The following is an 18,905-nucleotide window of genomic DNA, read 5'->3' as shown; positions in this document are numbered from 1 at the left end:
TCAACAACCCCTGTTAGTAGTATTCTTGTTAGCGGTGCGTCTTCAGAGCAAACCAGCTGGGAAGCTAAAAGAGGAATTGCATTAATCCTATGGCGTGTAATCCATTCTGCCGGCCAAACCCACCCTCCTTGGAAACAGAACGGAAGCAAGATCCATCCTCCCATCGCTCCGTGCAGGACCCTGCTCTCTCAGCGAAGGTACCTTTGGTTGTCAGTGGGAGAGCACACACAGTGAGCGCTGCCCGCTCAGCTCCGTCTGCCACCAACTGCCCTCCGCTGGGAGCTGCCCCGGCATCCATCCTGCTCCTGCTCCTGCTCCTGCCGCTCCGGCGGCTCGGAGCCCAGCCTTAGGGGCGCGTAAGCGGGTGGGGGAAGAGGATCAGGTCCTTGGAGCTCGCGGGAAGTCCGAAGCTGTGTAAGGCATGAGGAGGAGCGCTCCCACCCGAGCCGCGCGCCACCGGGTTAACGTACATGGAGAGTGCCCTTGGGACGTGAGGAGGGGAGGCTGCCCCGGTGCTCGCTCCTGGCAGGGTCCCGGCCAGGGTGGTTGATGGAGGGGGGAAAGGCCACTGTCAGAGATGAGGAGGGGGTTTAGTGGAAAACACTGTAGAGCTGGCTCATCCCTGGTGCCTGGGGAAGACGTGGACTCGGGTCCTGCCTCCCTCCCTGGCTCCCAAAGGATGCACATCCCTGAACTGTGCAAGCTGCTGATGGGGAGCTGCGGGGAATCCTCCACCCAATCCCTTGGGTGCTTCTCATCCTGACCTTTGGTTCCATCTGGTTTTCAATATGTGATTTCCGGTCCCCTCATCCTATGTTAATACTGGTCCTGCTTCCGCTCCCTCTTTGCTACATAAGATACATGGAGTTGCCTTTAAAAGAAAGCAGGCATGGTCGGGGGGAAGTTCCCCCCACCCAATTCTTACAAAGCAACGACTAAACCCAAATGGTTTGCCTACAGTTACCCGGCAAGCAATGCTGTTCTCCAGGGCTTGGAGGGTGAGCGGCACCTGAATGGCCTTCCACAGGTCCCACAAGCTCTTCTGCAGCCTCTTGTCTCTGAGGATGCTCTGGAGCCCTGCCGGGGGGTGAGTGATCACCCCATGGGCTTTGCAGTGGGGATGGATGGCAGAGCCTCGGCACCGATGTGAGTTATGGTGCCAAGGGCAGTGATGGGAGCCTCCCTTCCATGCATAGGTGCTGCTGGATCTGTTGGGAAGGAGGTGGTGGTGCTGGCAGCTTGGGAGAGGCTGTGGGCAAGGTGCTGCCGTGAGGATGGACATCTCAGTCACACAGTGCCGTGGTGTCGCTGCCCAAAGACCCTCTGCTTTCCTCCTGCCGTGCATTTCTGCTGCTCACCCTTTCCCCTCCCCACGTTCACCTTTTGGTTTCCTTCCCCCCTCCCCTCTTATCTGAAACCTTCCTGTAAAGATTAAAAAGAAGAATTGTTAACTCCCTCCCAAAAAGAACCAAAGGGGCCTTGGGGGGGGGGCAGCTGAGACCACCCCATGTCCCTCACCAGGCTGGCTCGGGGTACTGGGACCAGCCCTGAAGCTGGGGTGCAGCTCGAGCATCCCGCTCCTCCAGCCCCTGTGGCTCAGCCCAGCTTCCAGCTACAGCTCCAGCCCATCCGTGCCCCGGGAGTCCTTGCTCTTTGCGTGTTTGCTAAGGAGAAGATGGCATCGGCAGCCCCTGGGCTGCCTTTTGCTTGGGGTTTAAATTGGTTTTCTATTTTTTTGTTGTGTTTTTTCTTATCATTGTTGGTTGCTTCATTCACACGTTGCTGTTGGCGGCGGCGGCGGCTGTTGGTTAACCCCCATCCACTACGAACACCTCCAGCTCTTTGTGGGTTCAGTGCATTGCGCTATGCCAACGAGTAAATAGCATTGACTGGGGAGGTGGCTTCCGAGCTCTCGTTGCCTTCGGTCTCCTCTTTGTCCTTCTTCACCGTGTACTGGCCGATAAAGGAGCCGTCCTCATTAAACTGCCCTTCTCCCCCCTCTCCATAGTCCACCAAGCTATCGTCACTCTCCTGCTGCTTTATCGTGCCGTCCAGGGAGGTCTGGCTGTTGGGCAGGGGCTTGTTGTCTTCATCGCTGGGTAGCAGAAGACAGACAGACACCGTTAAGGGTTGAGAACAGGGCTAAGAACCTTCAGCCAAGGTCTGGATATTCAAAAGACAGATCCAGTGTGCGCATACATGGAGCAGAGCCCCCGCGTGTGGGATGCTCTGGGTGCAGACAGCAGAGTCATGGTGTGTCTGACCCGTGTGCGAAGGCTGGGAGGCATCCTCCACGAAGGAGGAGTGCTGTGGTGGGTGTTTCTGCAAGCCCAACCTTCGTGGGTTTAGTTTATGGCAAGCAGTTGTGGGGTTTTATCCTCTATTACATACAACGCTTAGATCAGTCCAACTGGATGCATGTTCTAAATATCCTTCCCTTGTCAGTGCTTACATTCTTTCTTTCTGTTAGCATTTTAGCTGCCCTTGGTGGAACCTGGTTTAATGAGGTTTGCTTCCAGGTTTCCTTGCATAACCCCCCCACTTGGCTGTTGAGATAGCTACATGCAATGGGGAGTGCTCTCAAAGCACTGGGAGGGGGCATGTATAGGATGCCAAGTTCTGTGCAGCTTCCAAAACTCATGGGAATTTACCTTTCCAAGCTTATTTCTGAGCATCTAAAGCTTGTTTGCTCAGTTCTTTCTCCTTTTCTCTTTTTCACTCAAAAGATTAAGCCAGGTCACTGTAAAATAAATAGTCTGACCCACAGAAATAATCCCCAACCCTTTAAATAAACCCTTTTACCAAAGAAACAGGGCAAAGCTGTTTTCTCTCTGGAGGGCAAAGGCTGGTATCTCATCAATCCAGATAACGTTGTGTGGAGGATGAGAGTGGGTTGCTATATATAAAAGGTAATTTTCATATCAACTCGTCCTTACTTCATCTTTGATCTTGGGGCCAGCATGCAAATCGTGTGTTATTCCTCAGGGTATCACACATGTGCCTTCTATTTGTCCTCCAGCCTCCACCCCTGACTCCCTGTTGGGGTTGGTTTAGTTCTGGCCTCCCCAGCATGACTCTCAACTCTGTTCCTTCATTTCCCTTAAACCCAGTGCAAGTGCAGGGCTTTGATTGCAGCCTTTGGTAGTCGGTGCCCACACAAAGGTGTTTGCTTCCCACAGAGAAGCACTTTGCTTGGGCCAGGGAGCAAACCCCTCTTTAGCTGGGGAAGGCATTAAGTCTCTCTCATGCCATTTAATTAATGGCATCAGCTCTGTACAGTGGGGGAGGAATTTGGTATCCCACAGCAGAACACGCAGCTTTCTCCTGGATATCCTTCTATCAGCACTTTGTGCATTAAAGCAATATCACAAAACCCAATATTTGAGGCCTTGTGTTAACTTGGCATCACAATAAAACATAACTTGTTAGCTTGGAAAGCAGCTTCTTTTACGGGGGTGAGGAGGAAGAGAATTCAGCCTGCAAGCAGGGCTGCCTGTTAGGAAGCTTAATAAATGCCAAGTAGAGAGTGGCAAACCCCAGCTCCCTTCAGTTGCAAACCTTCCCCAAGGTTTGGGCTTTGGTTACAGCTGAATCTAGAGCCAGATTTTCCCTAAGGGGGGGTTCGCTTGTGCCTTTCTTGCACATACCCTTGGGTTTACCTCTCTCTGTTAGTGTTTATCCTGTTAGTGCATTAGGAGGGTGAAGCAGAGAGGCATCAGCAGCTTGATGCATTATAACCCTGTTAAGATTCGGGGGGGGGGGGTAAGTGGCTGATGTGTGTGTTAGGGAACCAGAGCACCCAGATGAAAACCATGTGGGAAACATTGTCCTGAGCTGCATAAATCATTGAGGAGGGGGGGAGGCTTGAGCCTGGGCTGAGACCAAGAGCGGGCAGGTTGTTTCGCATAGAAAGGCTTTTGGCTTGTGTCCCTTGCCACCATCCTCTGGGTGTCTGGCATCAGGGTGAGTGCAGCAAGGGCATCATCTCCAGGTCCAGCTCCACCAGGAGGGATGAGCTACTCGAGCATGTGGCTGGGGATGCCCAGCATATCCCAAGCTAGAGGCGCATCACTGGACGTGGGGGTACCCTCCGATGCCAGCAGGAGTTGGAGGGATCTTGTTCAGTGTGTTAGGTGGAGGCAGGTACGTGGGAATAGGGAGGGGGAGGTAATAGTTTCAGCTCTAAAGAAATAAATAGCTCGAAGGAAGGAATATAAAGAAAAAGCTAAATGTGCCGGACTTCTGGCAGCACGTGGTCCTACCTTTCAAGAGACCTTCATGGTCCATGTGGATAGACCAGGTGAAAAGGAGAAGAAAGAATGGGAATAAAACAGAGAGAAGCAGAAAGAGCCTGATCAGAGAGAGATATGATGAGGTCTGCATTTACAGGGGCAGTGCTACAAACCAAACCGTCTGCATTCCTCATGGAGCTGATTGCCTCGTTATACCAAATGGAGCCGGTTTAATTGAGCCTCAGAGGCTTCCCCTGGCAAGCTCATGCAGAGCAGCAGTGGGTGGTGCAGGTGGGCTCTTCACAAAGGGCTTGTGGTTGAAGTCCATTAGCAAGTGGCTGGGGACCAGGATGTGCAGCGGGACAAGGGCCAAGTGAGGGGGTTGCTCAGTTTCCCCTCCAGTCTTGTGCTGGGTTTCCTTGCTGTCGCCATGCACGAGTCTCATGTTATCTACTGACAACCTCCACCTCCCCTGGCTGCTTCACCAGACCTCTGCTCACATGGCTGGCTCCATGTCCTCCTGTCTCAATGCCTGCTGAGATGGTCCATTCGGGACAAGCTGGCACTGCCTCCACCATGTAACCTGTGCCATGGGTTATCCTGCATCTCAACTGGAGCCCACTCAAGTTTCCCTTCCCATTGGCCAGGGTTTCCAACTGACTCCCCCATGAGCAGCTTAAACATTTGGTATAATGAGGCACAGTCACTGGCACAGAACATTGGCCAAGGATAATGGTTTCCTGCTTTGCAAACAAGCTTCTCAGCTTAGCCTCTGCTCAGGAAAACCATTATTCTGTTAGTGGAACAGGAAGATGTGACAGTATCTCTTAATTATAGGCTGCAGAGATTTGAAAGTTGCATGCACGGGGCATTAAGGATGTGAGATATGATGAGAGCGTATCAGACATGCTATGTGGAGGTGGGGAGGGAAACCAATGAAGAATTCATGTCAGCTCAATCCCTGTCCTTGCTTGAAATACTAATTGCTACCCTCCTTGAGCCTGACGTCACAATCAGGTTGAATCTTAATCAGCCAACAGGGTTCCATCTCAGTCCTTCAGGTTCACCTTCCTTTCTGCCTCTCGTTACTTCTCCCATGAAACCCGTTGTTCCTGAGGATGGGGCAAAGCTCGAGGGTGGTTGGGGATTGGTTTTGGTTGTTCTTGCTTGACATCTATGGGATGGCGTGATTGGAACTGCAGGAGCATCTTGGAGCTTTCTTATTGCCCTTCTACTGACCTCTGCCTTCAGCTTGCAAACTTTGGGAACGGGGCTGTCAATGGAAGCTTGAGCTTCAGCCAAGCAGAAGCTGCTGTGTGCTGGGATGGGGGATTTACCCTGTTCCTTCCCACTGCCTGGAGGGCAGTGACCTTGGATGGTGCCTGGGCAGTAAATGCAGCACTGGGACTGCCTCAGTGCTGGCAGCCATGCCAAGAGCTTGGTTTTAATCCTGTGCAAGGCAAGTGGTCCCCATGATGCAATTGCCTTGGGAGGGGTGCAGTGAGGAGGTCTGGCCTGCAGCCACCCCAGCGGGCTCTGGAGCAGCAGGTCTGAAACCAGTGGGTACGGCCAGGAGCTCGGCTACCGAGACCTTGTCTGAGGTGCAGGGGATGGGGCTGAGCCCACAGGGTTGGGTGCAAGCCCCTCCTGGGTGAGGAGAGCTTCCAGGTTTGCTACGTGGCGTTTACCCCATCCCCACATCTGGGCACCGAGAGCATCTCTGCCATGGCTCAGAGCATTAAGGGGACTCAGCTGCCCAGGGAAGCTGTGGCTGCCCCATCCCTGGCAGTGCTCAAGGCCAGGTTGGACACAGGGGCTTGGAGCAAGCTGCTCCAGTGGAAGGGGTCCCTGCCCAGGGCAGGGGTTGGAGCTGAATGAGCTTTAAGGCCCCTTCCAACTCAAACCAGGCTGGGATCCTATGAACTTATTCTGGTTCCTGCTGGGGTGCGTTTGTCCTCTGCCTCGTGCCAGCAGCAGGCTGGGGAGCTTTGGGCTCCAACATCCTTTGTAGGAAAATCGTTGCTACTGCAATGGAGTTACCGTGCTCCTAACGACATCAGTGTGCTTGTTCTGAGGGCTGCAGCTCTCCCACCTCCACTTATGTGCTGCGTGCAGGCAGATGCCTTCCTTTTGCTTCCTCTAAAGCCTTCGGTGGAACACGAGTGTCTTGCTACATCCCTCGCTGAATTGTAAATAAGCTCTTTCCATCTTTGCTACCTCCATTTGTAACGCTAGAGGTATCAGTAATGACACAGGCTTTAATTAACCCCTGTTTTGAAGGCAGGAGAGAAATTCCTGCTGCCTGAAAGGGCTCTGGATCATCCAGCTCACGTGGAAAGGGGCATTTTAGTTATTTAAAGGAAAGCCAAGCCCAGTTCAGGGCTCAAAGGGCAAGCTGGGTGTAAGCAGTACACCCCCTCTTCTATCAAGTGTGGGCAAGCCAATGGGATCTGACACATTACCTGCTCGTTGGGGCAGCCACCCCCAGCAGCGGGGCTGCGAGTGCTGCATTGCACGGGAGCAGGCTTGGGAGAGCCTTGTCCCTTCCTGATGTAGCCAGGGAGCTTTCCTGGAGCAGAAATGGGCACTGCTGCTGCTTTGGGTGAAACTGAAGTGGTTTCAGCAGAGCCTTGCAGGGCTGGGGTTTGCCTTGGGACCTGACAGAAGAGCATTGGCTCCATGCAGGCAGGTCCCCGAATCAGTGCTCTGAATGCTTTTAGGGCTCATCTGCTGATCCAAACATAGCTTTTCTCTCTGGATACTCTCTTATAATTGGGAGAGAGGCTGAGCTACAGGGTGATAGACCTGGAATATCCCCAGGCTGCTGCAGAGTTGATGTGTTTTGTGTGTGTTAGGGGTGACACTGAGCTGTGCCCCAGGTACCTGCTGCCAGAGCCCCAGCTCCCTGCCTGGACTGGTCCTCCCAGGCTGCCGTAGGGAAAGGAGGAGACCCCTGCAGCATCCTCACAGCCTGGTTCCTCTTCCAGGGATTTAGGCAAGGAGATGTTGCCTTTGGTAGAGGGCTTGCAGAGGGAAGGAGGCAGGAGGAGGTGAGGGCTGTGATGGCTGGGAGTGGGGCTGATGGGGAGCCGGGGGGACACATGCCAATGGGAGCATACCTGTAGTCGAACGACCCGTCTTCTACATTCTTGTCTTCAGGATTGAGATGCTCGTCTTTATTGTCTCGTACTGGAAAGAAGCACATGAGCAATGTTCACGTTAAAGAGCTGTACAGGAGGTAAAAGCTTTATGGGGTGTAACAGCAGCTGGTGTTGAGGCTGTGAGAAACCTGAAGGGTGAGGTACAGCTTTTCATTGCCTGGTAAAACCCCAGCGCCAGGAAGGGCTTGCAAGGGGTGTTGCTGTGTAGTGGCCCCAGGGCTCAGATAGCGAGTGAGGATGTGAATTCCCTTAAGCCTTATCTTTACTTTGCAAAACTTTAATGAGGTTTTGGCCTGAAAAGGTCCTTTTCTAGATGAGGACAAGAGAATTTGCAGAGTTAGAGGCTGAGTTGAGCATCACCGGAGGATCCAGCTCCACAGAACTGAACCAGAGCCTTAATGAACTGCAATGCTTCCCACTAATAAGAGTTCCCACTACAGAGAAAGCAAAGCCCTCGTAATCACAAGCATCCATCCAAGAGCGAGCCAATCTGATTAGCCCCCAGAAGCCTGGAGATGTTTAAACCATGAGCACAAAGGATTGCCATGCAAGGCTCTTACCTGGGTATTTCCCACCTCTGCTCCTTTTAATGAAGCAGACGATCAGCAGGATAAGGACCAGGAGAGCGATGGCGCACATCAGCCCGATGAACCAGCCCTGCGTGGCGATGTCCACCTGGTTCTTGGTGTAAGCTGGGGGGAAAATGGAAAGGGAAAATAACCAAACCCGTAGGGGATGGGCCAGAAGCACAGAGGGGATCGTCAGACACAGTCCACTGGTTTAGACATTGTCTGTAGGCCTGCATTGGTGTGTGTCTGCGTGTATTGACCAGGTTATCTGAGGCTGTGGCACAGGGATCTGGCTTTTTGTTTCCTTTTGTGGCATTAGGTCAACTCAAGGTTTTAGCAGGAGCTACAAAGGGTCACAACATAAAGTAAAACCTAGCACAGACCAGAGAGAAAGGGACATTGCAAATAATGGCAGAAGAAGCTGGGTAACAGATCTGATCTTTCATTTGCTGTGTCTGAAAACTGCCCGGGAAGTACCAAGGTCTAAAAGAGATGTGCTGAGCAGATCCATGCCTGGTGTCCAGTGGGGCTGAGGAGCACCCCTGGGTCCAGAGGGCTGGGAACAACTGGGATTCTTGCCTGTACAGGGATTACAGAGGCTCTGCTGCCACCCCACAGGGGTCCTGCTGCTGTTGGGGGTCTCCAGTGGGGGGGAAAGAGGGGACTGGGGAAGCCCACCAAGACTTGGCCAAAGGACGAGTTGGGACAGGGTGGGAACAGCTCATTGAGGACTGTCAGCTGGGTCCTGGGTAATGAGAGGTGTTCTGGGCACACTGAGAGGTCTGCTCTCCTTGGGCAAGCTCTATAGCACTGCTCCTAGCATGAGGCTATTCAATGCTAATATGGTTCATACCAAGCAAGGAGGTGTCCTGTGCCCCAACCACCCCTGTGGCTCCTAACGCCCGTGTCCTCCCTCACGTACTCTGACTTCTTGATTGCAGCTCCCGTACACGGTCACAAAGACAAATCTGTGTCCTATAAATAGCAGCAAGCTGCCATGTTCTGGCTCTCATTGACATGCACTTCTTATTCAGCAAGACAGAGCAGAGGAGAAAATAACCTTCAGCGCAGCGGGGGGGCTAAATTTAACCAGGCTGCAGTGCAAACAGAGATGGGTGTTCCTGGCAGGGGCATGGGAGAGCCGAGCTGGATGGGACTGAGTTGGGATTTAGCAGGGTTTTGCCTGAAACGGGCCAGGCTGATGCAGCAAGCATCCTCTTTGGTGCCCGTGTGACAAAACCCAGGATGGTGCTTCCAAAGCAAACATTGAACCTATTCTGAATGAAAGGTTCTTGTAAGAGACAACAGCTTTGAAACCGGATTGAATCGGTTCAGTTCCTAACCCACACCATCTCGTGGCTCTGAGCATGTACTTGTTCCATGCAGATTGAATCCAAGAGAAGAGGTGCTTTCCTTAGGATGAAATCTAAGCAGGTAATTGCAGCCAGACTGTGACAAGGAAAATCAGATGGAAGAGGAGAATGAGCAGAAAGAGTTCTGTTTGCTAAAGGAATGATCTCAGGTCCTGAACACTGTGAGCAGCACCGAGCTCCTGCCTCCCATTGCCTTGGCTCTCTCCTGCTTCCCTTCCCTCTAATGCTGCCACATTTAATATGTACCTTCAGTACAACCTGAGCTATGAGGTCCTCAAAGATGCACTTGTAATGGAGACAATGAGATTAGAGCAGCAGAGCTGAGAACTGGATTCAATTAGCTGAGTGCTTGGGGAGAGAAGGGGAAGGAAAGCTTTACTGGGAAGCTTTGAAATGGAAACCGATTGTATTGGTGCTCCTGGTGGGATGGGGTTCCTACAGAAACCCCTGCTAAGGAGGAATAAGGGGGCCCTCAGAGAAGTGGGTTTGTGCCTCCCTGCAGCTTGGGTTTTGCAGGGAGGGAGGGGTTTGGGTACTGAGGGGATCCTGCAATAGGATCATGGCACTGCCTAGCACCAAGGGGGGGGATAACTGCCATCCTTCCCAGAAAAGCAACACATGACGACAAGCTGATAGTGCCAGCAATCGTGTACTTAGAGTAAACGAGTGACTGTCATTGCAGCGTTAGAAAGGGAGATTAAATCTGCGGCTGTCAGAGGGTGTTGGATTTGCTTTCGCACAAGGCCAGCGTCAAGGGGAAACAGTGGAAAGCAGCTGCGTGATCCAACAGGGATTGATTGGGAATGCAACGCAGCGGCTTTATTTATAATGAGCTAGAATGCTGTGGCAGAAGACACGGTACCTCACAGTCACTGTGTGTGTGCCTACAGCAAACCTGAGTCTTCCACCAACAGAGCTGAGCGGTTTTGTCTCCCTTTGTCAAGCAGACCATTAAGTGTGTGAAGCCTCACACGCTCCCCTTCCCCGTGTCTGTACACGCGGGGGAGTTTTAGTTCTTCTTTAAATACAGATCTCTTTGTATTAAGCTATGTTTTTACAAGGTGCTGTAGGGATAGGAATGGCTTTAAACTGACAAGAGGGGAGTTTCAGGTTGGATAACAGGAAGAAGTTCTTCCTTGAAGTATTCAAGGCCAGGTTGGACACAGGGGCTTGGAGCAAGCTGCTCCAGTGGAAGGGGTCCCTGCCTGTGGCAGGGGTTGGAGCTGGAGGAGCCTTAAGGTCCCTTCAACCCAAACCAGGCTGGGATTAAATGGTAGAACTCTATGGTTGTAGTTCTGATGTGTCCCTTCCTGATGGAAGGAGCCCCGGTTCCTGAGCTCTCAGTCAGAAGCAGAGTCCTAGGGCAGTGCCCTGCAGCCACAGTGCAGGTGGATTTCCTTACCTGCCCTCAACCTGCAGGACCATTTGGCAAATCTGTTTGCAAAACATGAACCCAAATGCACAAACCCCGAACGCTGCTGCTGCTTTGTCAGAAGCATTCCTGATGGGTTATGGGTGTCAGCAGGGACCACACGCTTGTGTCAGCAGGATCCAGCCAGCAGCAAAATGGATCTGCAACGTTTATGCATGCAGGGATGGGGGAGCTCTGCATCCCACCGTGATAGGGCTCAGGTCACCCATCTGCCTCTATCACAGGGATGAAAGTGGCCCCATCCTTTAGTCTCAATGATAATATCTGCAGGAACCCCTCAATTACAGAAAATAGATATGCCAAGACTGCCAGCATCCATCAGCCAAGGCTATTGCTTCCCCCCTCTCTGTCTGATGATTCCCTGCCCTTCCTGTCTGTTGTGCAGGGCCTCTGCCCTCTACCTCCCACATCCCAAAGTGGGTGAAAAGCAGGGGAGAAAAGACAAAAGGCGGGTCCAGGTTGGGAAATACTCATCCAGGAACACACGTTGCATGGTATGAATGGGGGCTCTGGAGCCGGTGGCGATTTGAGGCAGGCGAGGGTCCAGGAGCAAGAAACCAAATTGGGGATGTTTTGAAGAGAGGCTGAGTTGCAAATCAGCTCTGAGTGTGTTTGGAATGGTCACATTAGACCTCAGGGGCAGGACAGAGCCAAGGTCAGCACTTGCAGGTTGTTTCTGAGGGTTGGGCAGCATTAGCCATGCAGAAACACCAGCAGTTGCCATCTGTCCCTGCATCATCTTAGCACATCAGGGAATTAATCAGCAGTGCTACGGCTTGCCAAAGTTTTGGACACCAAATAAGATGTGCATCGGGAATGTGAAGGGAGCTGCTGCCCCTCCAGCACTCCCTTGCTGTGCATGGCGTTTCCCTTTTGCACTTCTCAGCAGAGAGGCTTAATCAGTGCTTGAGCTTCCCATTACACGGCTGGACGTGAGCACGATAATTGCAGGTCTTTGGAAATCGCAGCCTCCCTCTGCCTCCTGTCTCAGTGTGGGCTGCTCAGTGGCGCTCGCTGCTTGGTTTCGCAGCTTTGGGAGGACGTTGTGCACAGATTCCTACAGCAAAGCCTCGGGTGAACACAGGGGAAGTTTTGATTTACTGAAACTCATCGAGTGTGAACGGTGAAGGTTTATAAATGCATAAAGCTCAATACAGAACCCGTGGAAGGCAATAAGGGGGTTTCTCAGGCATTCGGTGGGCAGGGTGCGAAGCCCATCAGTAGAAAGCTGTAAAAATCACTCAGGTGCTAAACCTGGAAATTGCTTCTGCAATTAAATGTGAAGTTGCCAGAGGAAAGGTACCTGGAGGATGGGAAACCCAAGTTACCCGTGACTAGGACTGAGGCGGTCTGCGAACACGCTGTTCTCCCTCCCGGTCCTGCCCCTCGCCTCTGTCCCATCGCCAGGCTCTCCCCTCCTGCCCCTCTGCCATAACCTGGGCCAGCCACGTGCACGTTCTCCAGGGTCAAAGCACCACCATCACCATGGGTAGCAACGCGTGTGTGGAAGTGGAGACGCAGTGGCAGGGCTTCAAGCAGAGCCGCTGGCAACAGGAGTTCTCCCCCTCCTTCAAAGGGATCCCCATCCCCTCCTGGGGCTCTCCACCTCCGTGCAACGCAGAGCAACCTCCTGGTGATGCTGGGGTGGCTCTTCCATAAAGGCAGAGATGGGGAGGGGGCCGCTGGGGTTGGATGGGGGCTGTTCCATGCAGTCATGGTCAAACCACCTCCCGCCACCACGCGAATGACGGTGGTGATGGATGTGACATGCCTCGGAAGCGCTGAAGCCCGTCTCACCTGAGCTGGTGGTAAAGGTTATGTACGAGTGCTCGCTGGGGCTAGACCATATGGGGAACACCCACAGCTTGTACATCATTCCCGGCGTCAGATTCGCCAGCTGCACAGAGGAAGGGGTCTGAGCTTTAACAGGGATAGATTTCTCTGTGTTGTTACCTGAGAAACAGAAACCGCACATCAAACCCAGCCGCAGGAGGCGCGGAGAGATCCCCGTGTTGACACTGCAGGCAATGCATTACCCTGTCCCTGGCCACTGAGCAGCAATAACCCAGCTGGGTGGGCAAGGAGCTGTTAACGGCTTTGTGATCGTTACTCACTGAGAAGAGAAGGAGCTCAGTGAGGCAGGAATACGGAGTGGGTTTTGCTGCATCCCTGCTTGCCGTACTAGGAAGGCAGACCGGCAGCTACCCAGGTCTCTCCCTACTTTTAAGCCCTGATGGAGCCTTTATCTGCCCAGCCTCAGGTCTGAATAGTTGGGAATTTATCTCAAAATATGGCCTTTGCCTGCTCAGCTGGATGGAGATGCTGCAGGACTCAGTAAAGGAGCCAGTTCTTGTGCTTTTGGGAGTGGGACCTGGGCACTGGTTTTGCTGGGACCTTAAGGAGGCTTTGAATGTGCTAGAGATTGGGCTAGCCATGCTGTGGGACTGCTCACCCCTGCTAGCAGGCTGTTACTTTTGGGGGCGAGAGGAGCTGAGCCCTTCAGCTCATGGGGTGGTTGCTCCCAGGCTCTATCCGGGGATGAGCTGCTCTTTGTACTGTGTCAGGAATCATTTGCTGATGAGTTTAATGCTGAGCATTAATCCAGTGAATTGTAAGTGAGCTGGAAGTGGGGTTTTGGTCTGTGGCTCTGGAGGTGCGCACCTCCCGTGCTGTGGGCAAGGAGAAGGGAGGCTTTGGAGCAGAAAAAGTGCTGCCTGCTTCAAGTGACACTAGAAAGGGGTGGAATGTCCTGGATTTCCTCCCTGTCATCCAGATCCTGATAAGGGTATCCTAATCCACTGCTGCTGTAGCCGATCCTGATCCCAGACCCAGCTCTGGGAAGGCATTGCCCCTGTTTTGTGCTTCCCAGTGATGGGGAAGACCGAGCGCTGGCAGTGGGTGCTTTGGGAGCTTGGATACTTGGCATTTAGGGCTTGGGAAGCTGATGTGGATCCTGAATTTGGGAAGGCTGAGCATTACCCAGCCTGTGCTGCTACCAAAGCCCTGCAGGCTGCAGAGCAAGGCCAGGCACTGGCTATGTGCTAGGAACTCTTTCAAGGAGAAATCAAGGTCATCTTTAAGTGATCTTGTAAATGGCCAGAAGTGGTTTGCTCTCAATGATTGCACCTACTTGGTTCATAAATGCTGATTTAAGACTGGTCTACTAAATAATGTGAGGGCTGAAATGGCTGGGAAATAAAGTCAGAGATAAGCAGTAGTCGTAACTGCCTATCTATAAAAACAACCCCCAACAACCAACCAACAACATGTAAACATCTTTCTAAGCAAGTACTAAAAGCAGAGATACCAGCTTTGAGTTTCCACACTAAGGATGTAGCCTTACAATGTTAAGAGACAATGATATCCGATACGACGGGAGGTTTGGGATCAGAGAGGATTCTGCCAACTCCAGGTTCAAGAAGCCCATTTTCAAAGCCATTGCAAACTGCTCTCCAATTTAGATAATCTCACTTGTTTAAAGGTTTGTCTTCTTTCATACTTATATATATTTATGTTTTCAGGCTCTTTAAGGTGGGACCACATACGGCCCTATCTTGCGGCAGTCAGTGCAAGGAGGGGGAATAGCTCTGGTGCCCTCTCAACAGCCAAAACCATGACCTGCCTTTCCCTTTCCATCCTCTGCATGGGCACAGAGCATCATTCCACACCCTCAACCACGGGAGCTGGCAGGATCTCTACTGGCGTCGCCACCCTGTAGAGTCCCCACGCGATCTGATGCTTACTGGTGATATACTTAACCACAAAGTCAGTTCCTGCAGAGTAATTGTGGCTCCAGGTGATGTTTGCCCAGTTACTATTAGCCATAGCTCTTATGTCCCATATGGACGATCCATTGGTGGCTGGTGGACAGGTTAGAAGAGGAGTTAGTATTTTGGATTATACATGAATGAGACCCTTACAGAACCATGCCTGATGTTAATGCTTTGGTCTTAACCTACAAGTTAAGTGCCTAAGGGTATAATTGTTCTTTCCAAGATCCCTCACTTCAAACCTTTGGGGGAGGTTCTGTAGCAGAAGCTCACTGTGTGTTGGTGTTTAATTCCAGCTGCCCTCAGCTCATCGTTGGAGTCTGGAGGCTTCTGTGGCACATCCCTGAGGATTTCGGTCTGCAGGGAAATCTCTTGACTAAACTCATGTCCAAACGGACACGTGCATGAGTGCACACGGACTCCCTGCCACGACGGAGGAGGGAAGACTGGGAGAGAACATTGTCGTGTTACTGGGTCTAGAGACAGCCAGTGGGGCAATGAAGTCACTCGTTTCTGATTTTGAAGTTAAGGATTGTCGACGTTGCTTTGGAGAGCGGATGAACTTCGTTTCTAGTCACTAGAGCTAATGCGCCGGTTTAGTGTGTGTGTGAGTGGCATCAGGTAAGTCACACCTTGCTTTTATTGCTGGTCTTATTTACTTCAGGGTGCACCTGAGGTTTTGGGTTGACAAAACATGGGTCAGTAACTGCAGTCCCCGGTGCTGTGGCTTTTAGGGCATCCTAGCTTGGGAACTTGACCTAGAATCCCTCTTGCAAGCACAACCTGTGCTGCCACACGCTTGCCCTGTCTGCCCGCATTACAGCTCAGCCTCTTCCCCTGTGTCCCCAGGGTGGTTGGGGACACGGGTGGCTCCTCTTGCAGTTCATCTTGTGCTCTCCCTGCTCTGCAGCAGCGTGCACCTCACCACTGGCTTGCCCGTTTCCAGTGAGCAATGCTTCCCCACGTACTCACTGCATAGCGACTATGTTGTGGGAGCAGTCACCAGGACCTCCTCTCTAGGCTGAAGCTCCTCTGTCTGTCTGCCACCACTTTTTAAGGTGGTTTGGTTGTGGTTCGGCGCCCAGGGAATGGTTTCACTGGCTGGGGAGGTGCCAAATTCACGTTTCTTGGGCTGGGGCTGCACCGGAATGAGCCCAGAGCAGGCAATGTGCCTCTGATGGAGGCAGGACCTCTCAGCACATGGTTTTGGTGGGGTTTTAACCGTCCTGAGCTAATCTTATGCAAGAATGTAAAGAAAGGGGGCTGAACTGCTTGAATAATCCAATTCCTGAGTTAAATGGGTGCCAACTTTGATGCTCATTATTGCTGCTCTCTCTTTTGCACCTGAGTGTATCCTGTCCAGCCATGCAGCTGTATTCTTTCGACTTCATTCCCCTTTTCCTGCTAGCTTGAGTTATTTCTGAGTATAACTGCCCATAATTACTTAGCAAGTGTAGATTGCATTATAGCCATGTTTTCAAACCAAGGCTCAGTGAGATACAGCTCTCTGCATCTATCAGTAAAACACAGAGCATGCGGGATATGCTTTCACCAAAGCAGAGTTTGAGCACCCCATCCCTAGCTGATTGCACGAGGAGTTTCTCTTGACCTGGCGCACACCTGCGTGCAGGAACTTAAGACTTCCCCAGCTCTCCCGTGGGCTATGGTTAGGTTCCATCACAAAGAGCAGGAGCATAAACCAAAAGACTCATATAAGTGATGACAGGTCTCTTAGCTAACAGTTGGTGGGCTAAATTTGAAGTGACATCTTCTATAATAGTAACAGAACCCCCTTTTAATGGCAGAAAGACATGAGATAATACTTTAGAGAAATTTTGTAGGGTCTTACACCTCCTTCCCAAGCACTGATGCTCATTCAGCACCACGGCACCCCAGGGAGAGCTGTGTTAACCCCGAGACTAGACCAGGAGGGTGGCACAGAGACCCCCAGATTGCCAGGAGCCACTTGTGCACCTGAATTCCCAAGCCTGTGCCAGCTCCATCTCCACACCGAGCCATTCCCGGAGTGTGGAATGCCTTAACTTTCCCCTGTGCCCATTATTAACCCTGGCCCTGGGCAGGATGCAGGGAAGGTCCCAGTAGGGTTAGAGGGGTTAGAGGAAAAGGAAAGCGCAGTACCCAACTCCTGCTTTGTGGTGGCTGCCGGAGCCCTCTCTGTAGGTGCTGTAGTGCTTGCGGCGATGGTGGCGGCTGTAGTGGTGGTGGTGGTGGTGGTAGTTGTGTCGGTGGTGGTGGTGGTAGTTGTGTCGGTAGTGGTGGTAGTAGTGTCGGTAGTAGTGGTAGTAGTTGGGGTGGTTGTAGTACTGGTTAGACCGACTGTAGTTGGAGGCACCCCAGTTGCAGCTGGGAGAGGGAAACACTGGCTTTTTAGAGAGGTGATGGCACCTCAGGGCTTGCACTCGCCATCCCCAAGGCTGGACATGCAGCACGCGAGGGGAGCAGAGCAGCACAGGGCAGGGACAGGGGTGGGAGGCAGCAACAGCACCGGGAAACACGAGGCTGACCCCCTTGTCCCATCCCCAACCCCATGCGGAGCCGGCCACAGGCAGGGAATGATGCTGGGGCAAAGAGGGGCTGCCCCTGTGCACCCTCTGCTTGACCCCTTTCCCAGGGCTGAAGGACCTGCTTCTCTTCTGCCTTTGCTCTGCTGCCAGTGCTCCCCAATACCCTGGTCTTAAATAGAGTGGAGGGACGGAAGGAGGGGTGTGAAGGATGTCTGGGGCAGGCACAGCACAGGCTGTCCTTGCTCCATCATCCCCCAGCACAGAGCTGCTGCTGAGAGCACCCTGAGCTCCCTGCAATAAGAAATAGGATTTATCTCTTAAGAAAACATAATAATCCCTTTTGTTGTGGGCCAGGCCCGTCACAATCCCATTAATTCAACAGCCTCTGGACTACACCTCCAGCCTCTTTCTGAGCTGCCAGTTCAGCCTGCAGCTTGTCAGCCATTCCCTTCCTGGCTCCTCTCATCCTGCAGTCTGTGATGGAGCAGTTGGAGCATTGAGGTGGATTTTTGCTCCTTGGTGAGTGATGGATGGTGCTTTGCCATCCCCACCCCTCACGATTTCCATTTGAATTAGGATAAAGGGATTGATGCACCCCAAACTGTCCAAGGGGAAAGTCTGAGCAACTTGTTTTCTAAGCAGCCCCCATCCACATCTCACCTGTGCTGAGCAAAGGGCTCAGTGTGCACTTTGTGGGGTCGAGGGGGTCCTGACCACCACCAAAGCGAACTGCAATGGCTTGGGTCTGAAAATGCAGCTGAGATGCTGCTCAAACTACCTGCAGCAAATGAGCAGAGATTCACCCTGCGGTGCTTGCATTCAGTCATAGTTACTTTGAGTGTAGATGGAAGGATTACAAATCCCCGTCAGGCAAATGAACCCAGCTATTGGGAATATCACCCACGAGCACAAACAGCCCCAGGAAAGCACTTTTAAAGGTCTCCAAGAACTAAACCAGGGCTTTCTTTCTCGCCACTGAGAGCCAAGCGCTGAGCCCTCAGCTCCCGCAGAGATCCAGCAGCAGCAGAGCAGAGCAGTAGGTCACTCAGCCCATCTCCACGGGTACCAGCACGTCCCAATCCCACCAGCCCACCCCAAGGAGCGCCCAACGCAGCATCCAGCCAGCCTCATGCAGCAGTGCAGCCACCCGGAGAGAGCACCCGCCTTGCACGGCCAGGCAAGGGGCTGGGGACAGGGAGGGGACCTGTTCCCATGGGAATTGGCACGGCTTTGTCCTCAGGGGTTTGCACCTTTCCAGCTCATCACTGGATGAGCTTTGAGGACCCTTCCAACACAAACCAGTTTGGGATTCTCTGGTCTCCATCACCTGGCTCCTGATGAAGGGCTTTGCTGTGCCCTGGGTTTATAAGTTACAAAAGCCTTTCTTGGGTTGAGAATATTGCTATCCATCTTTGCTGATCCACAGAGGTTAAGAGATTAGTGTCACCAGGTTAATGCCACCATTACCCTGATTAAGCTGCAGCTCCTCAATAGGTTTGCAATGGACACAAACAGCGTCGTGGACACTGGTTATTACCTATTGCAGTCTCAGCATTTCCCTAGTGAATCCCTGGCTCCCCTTTAAGGAAAACAAGACTGAAGAAGGCACAAAGTAACTTGCTGAAAGGCAGGAGCTGGTGGGGAACCTTGTACACCCCCCCCTCCAGCTCCCAGGCCTGTCTCTGCATCGTTCATCTCCCGCACCACCTAACACTGTTGTAATGGCTTTAGCAGAAGGAGAGCTTCAGCTTTAATGCTCCTCTAGCCCTTAGATGGGAAGAGATTATCTGGGATAAGGCAAAGCTTTGCTGTCTCTCGTGTAGGCACCATCTTTATGTAGTAC

The 18,905-nt window shown here is 52.4% G+C and overlaps 1 protein-coding gene across 21 annotated transcripts in view; it reads right to left on the bottom strand.

The window, feature by feature from the left end:
* Positions 1–1,723: 1,723 nt before the first annotated feature.
* The window catches only part of NFASC (neurofascin), a 77,438-nt gene continuing 60,256 nt past the window's right edge, over positions 1,724–18,905 (bottom strand). For 9 of the 21 annotated variants that reach the window (XM_061362794.1, XM_061362803.1, XM_061362799.1 and 6 more), the window contains 6 exons: positions 16,677–16,901; positions 14,511–14,627; positions 12,565–12,720; positions 7,954–8,085; positions 7,352–7,421; positions 1,724–2,095 (listed from right to left, as the gene is read on the bottom strand). In XM_061362794.1, coding sequence (XP_061218778.1) covers positions 1,864–2,095; positions 7,352–7,421; positions 7,954–8,085; positions 12,565–12,720; positions 14,511–14,627; positions 16,677–16,901 — 932 coding nt within the window. In that variant the 3' untranslated portion in view covers positions 1,724–1,863. Of the gene's footprint in view, positions 2,096–7,351; positions 7,422–7,953; positions 8,086–12,564; positions 12,721–14,510; positions 14,628–16,676; positions 16,902–18,905 lie in introns of those variants that run through there. The other 12 variants (XM_061362805.1, XM_061362806.1, XM_061362815.1 and 9 more) reach the window with 3 other exon arrangements.

The sequence above is a fragment of the Neopsephotus bourkii genome, unplaced genomic scaffold, assembly GCF_033783945.1.
Source record: "Neopsephotus bourkii isolate Nb327-2 ecotype Australia unplaced genomic scaffold, CSIRO-AGI_Nbou_v1 NB_1139, whole genome shotgun sequence".
NCBI lineage: Eukaryota > Metazoa > Chordata > Aves > Psittaciformes > Psittacidae > Neopsephotus > Neopsephotus bourkii.
This window is presented reverse-complemented; position numbering and strand designations above follow the sequence as displayed.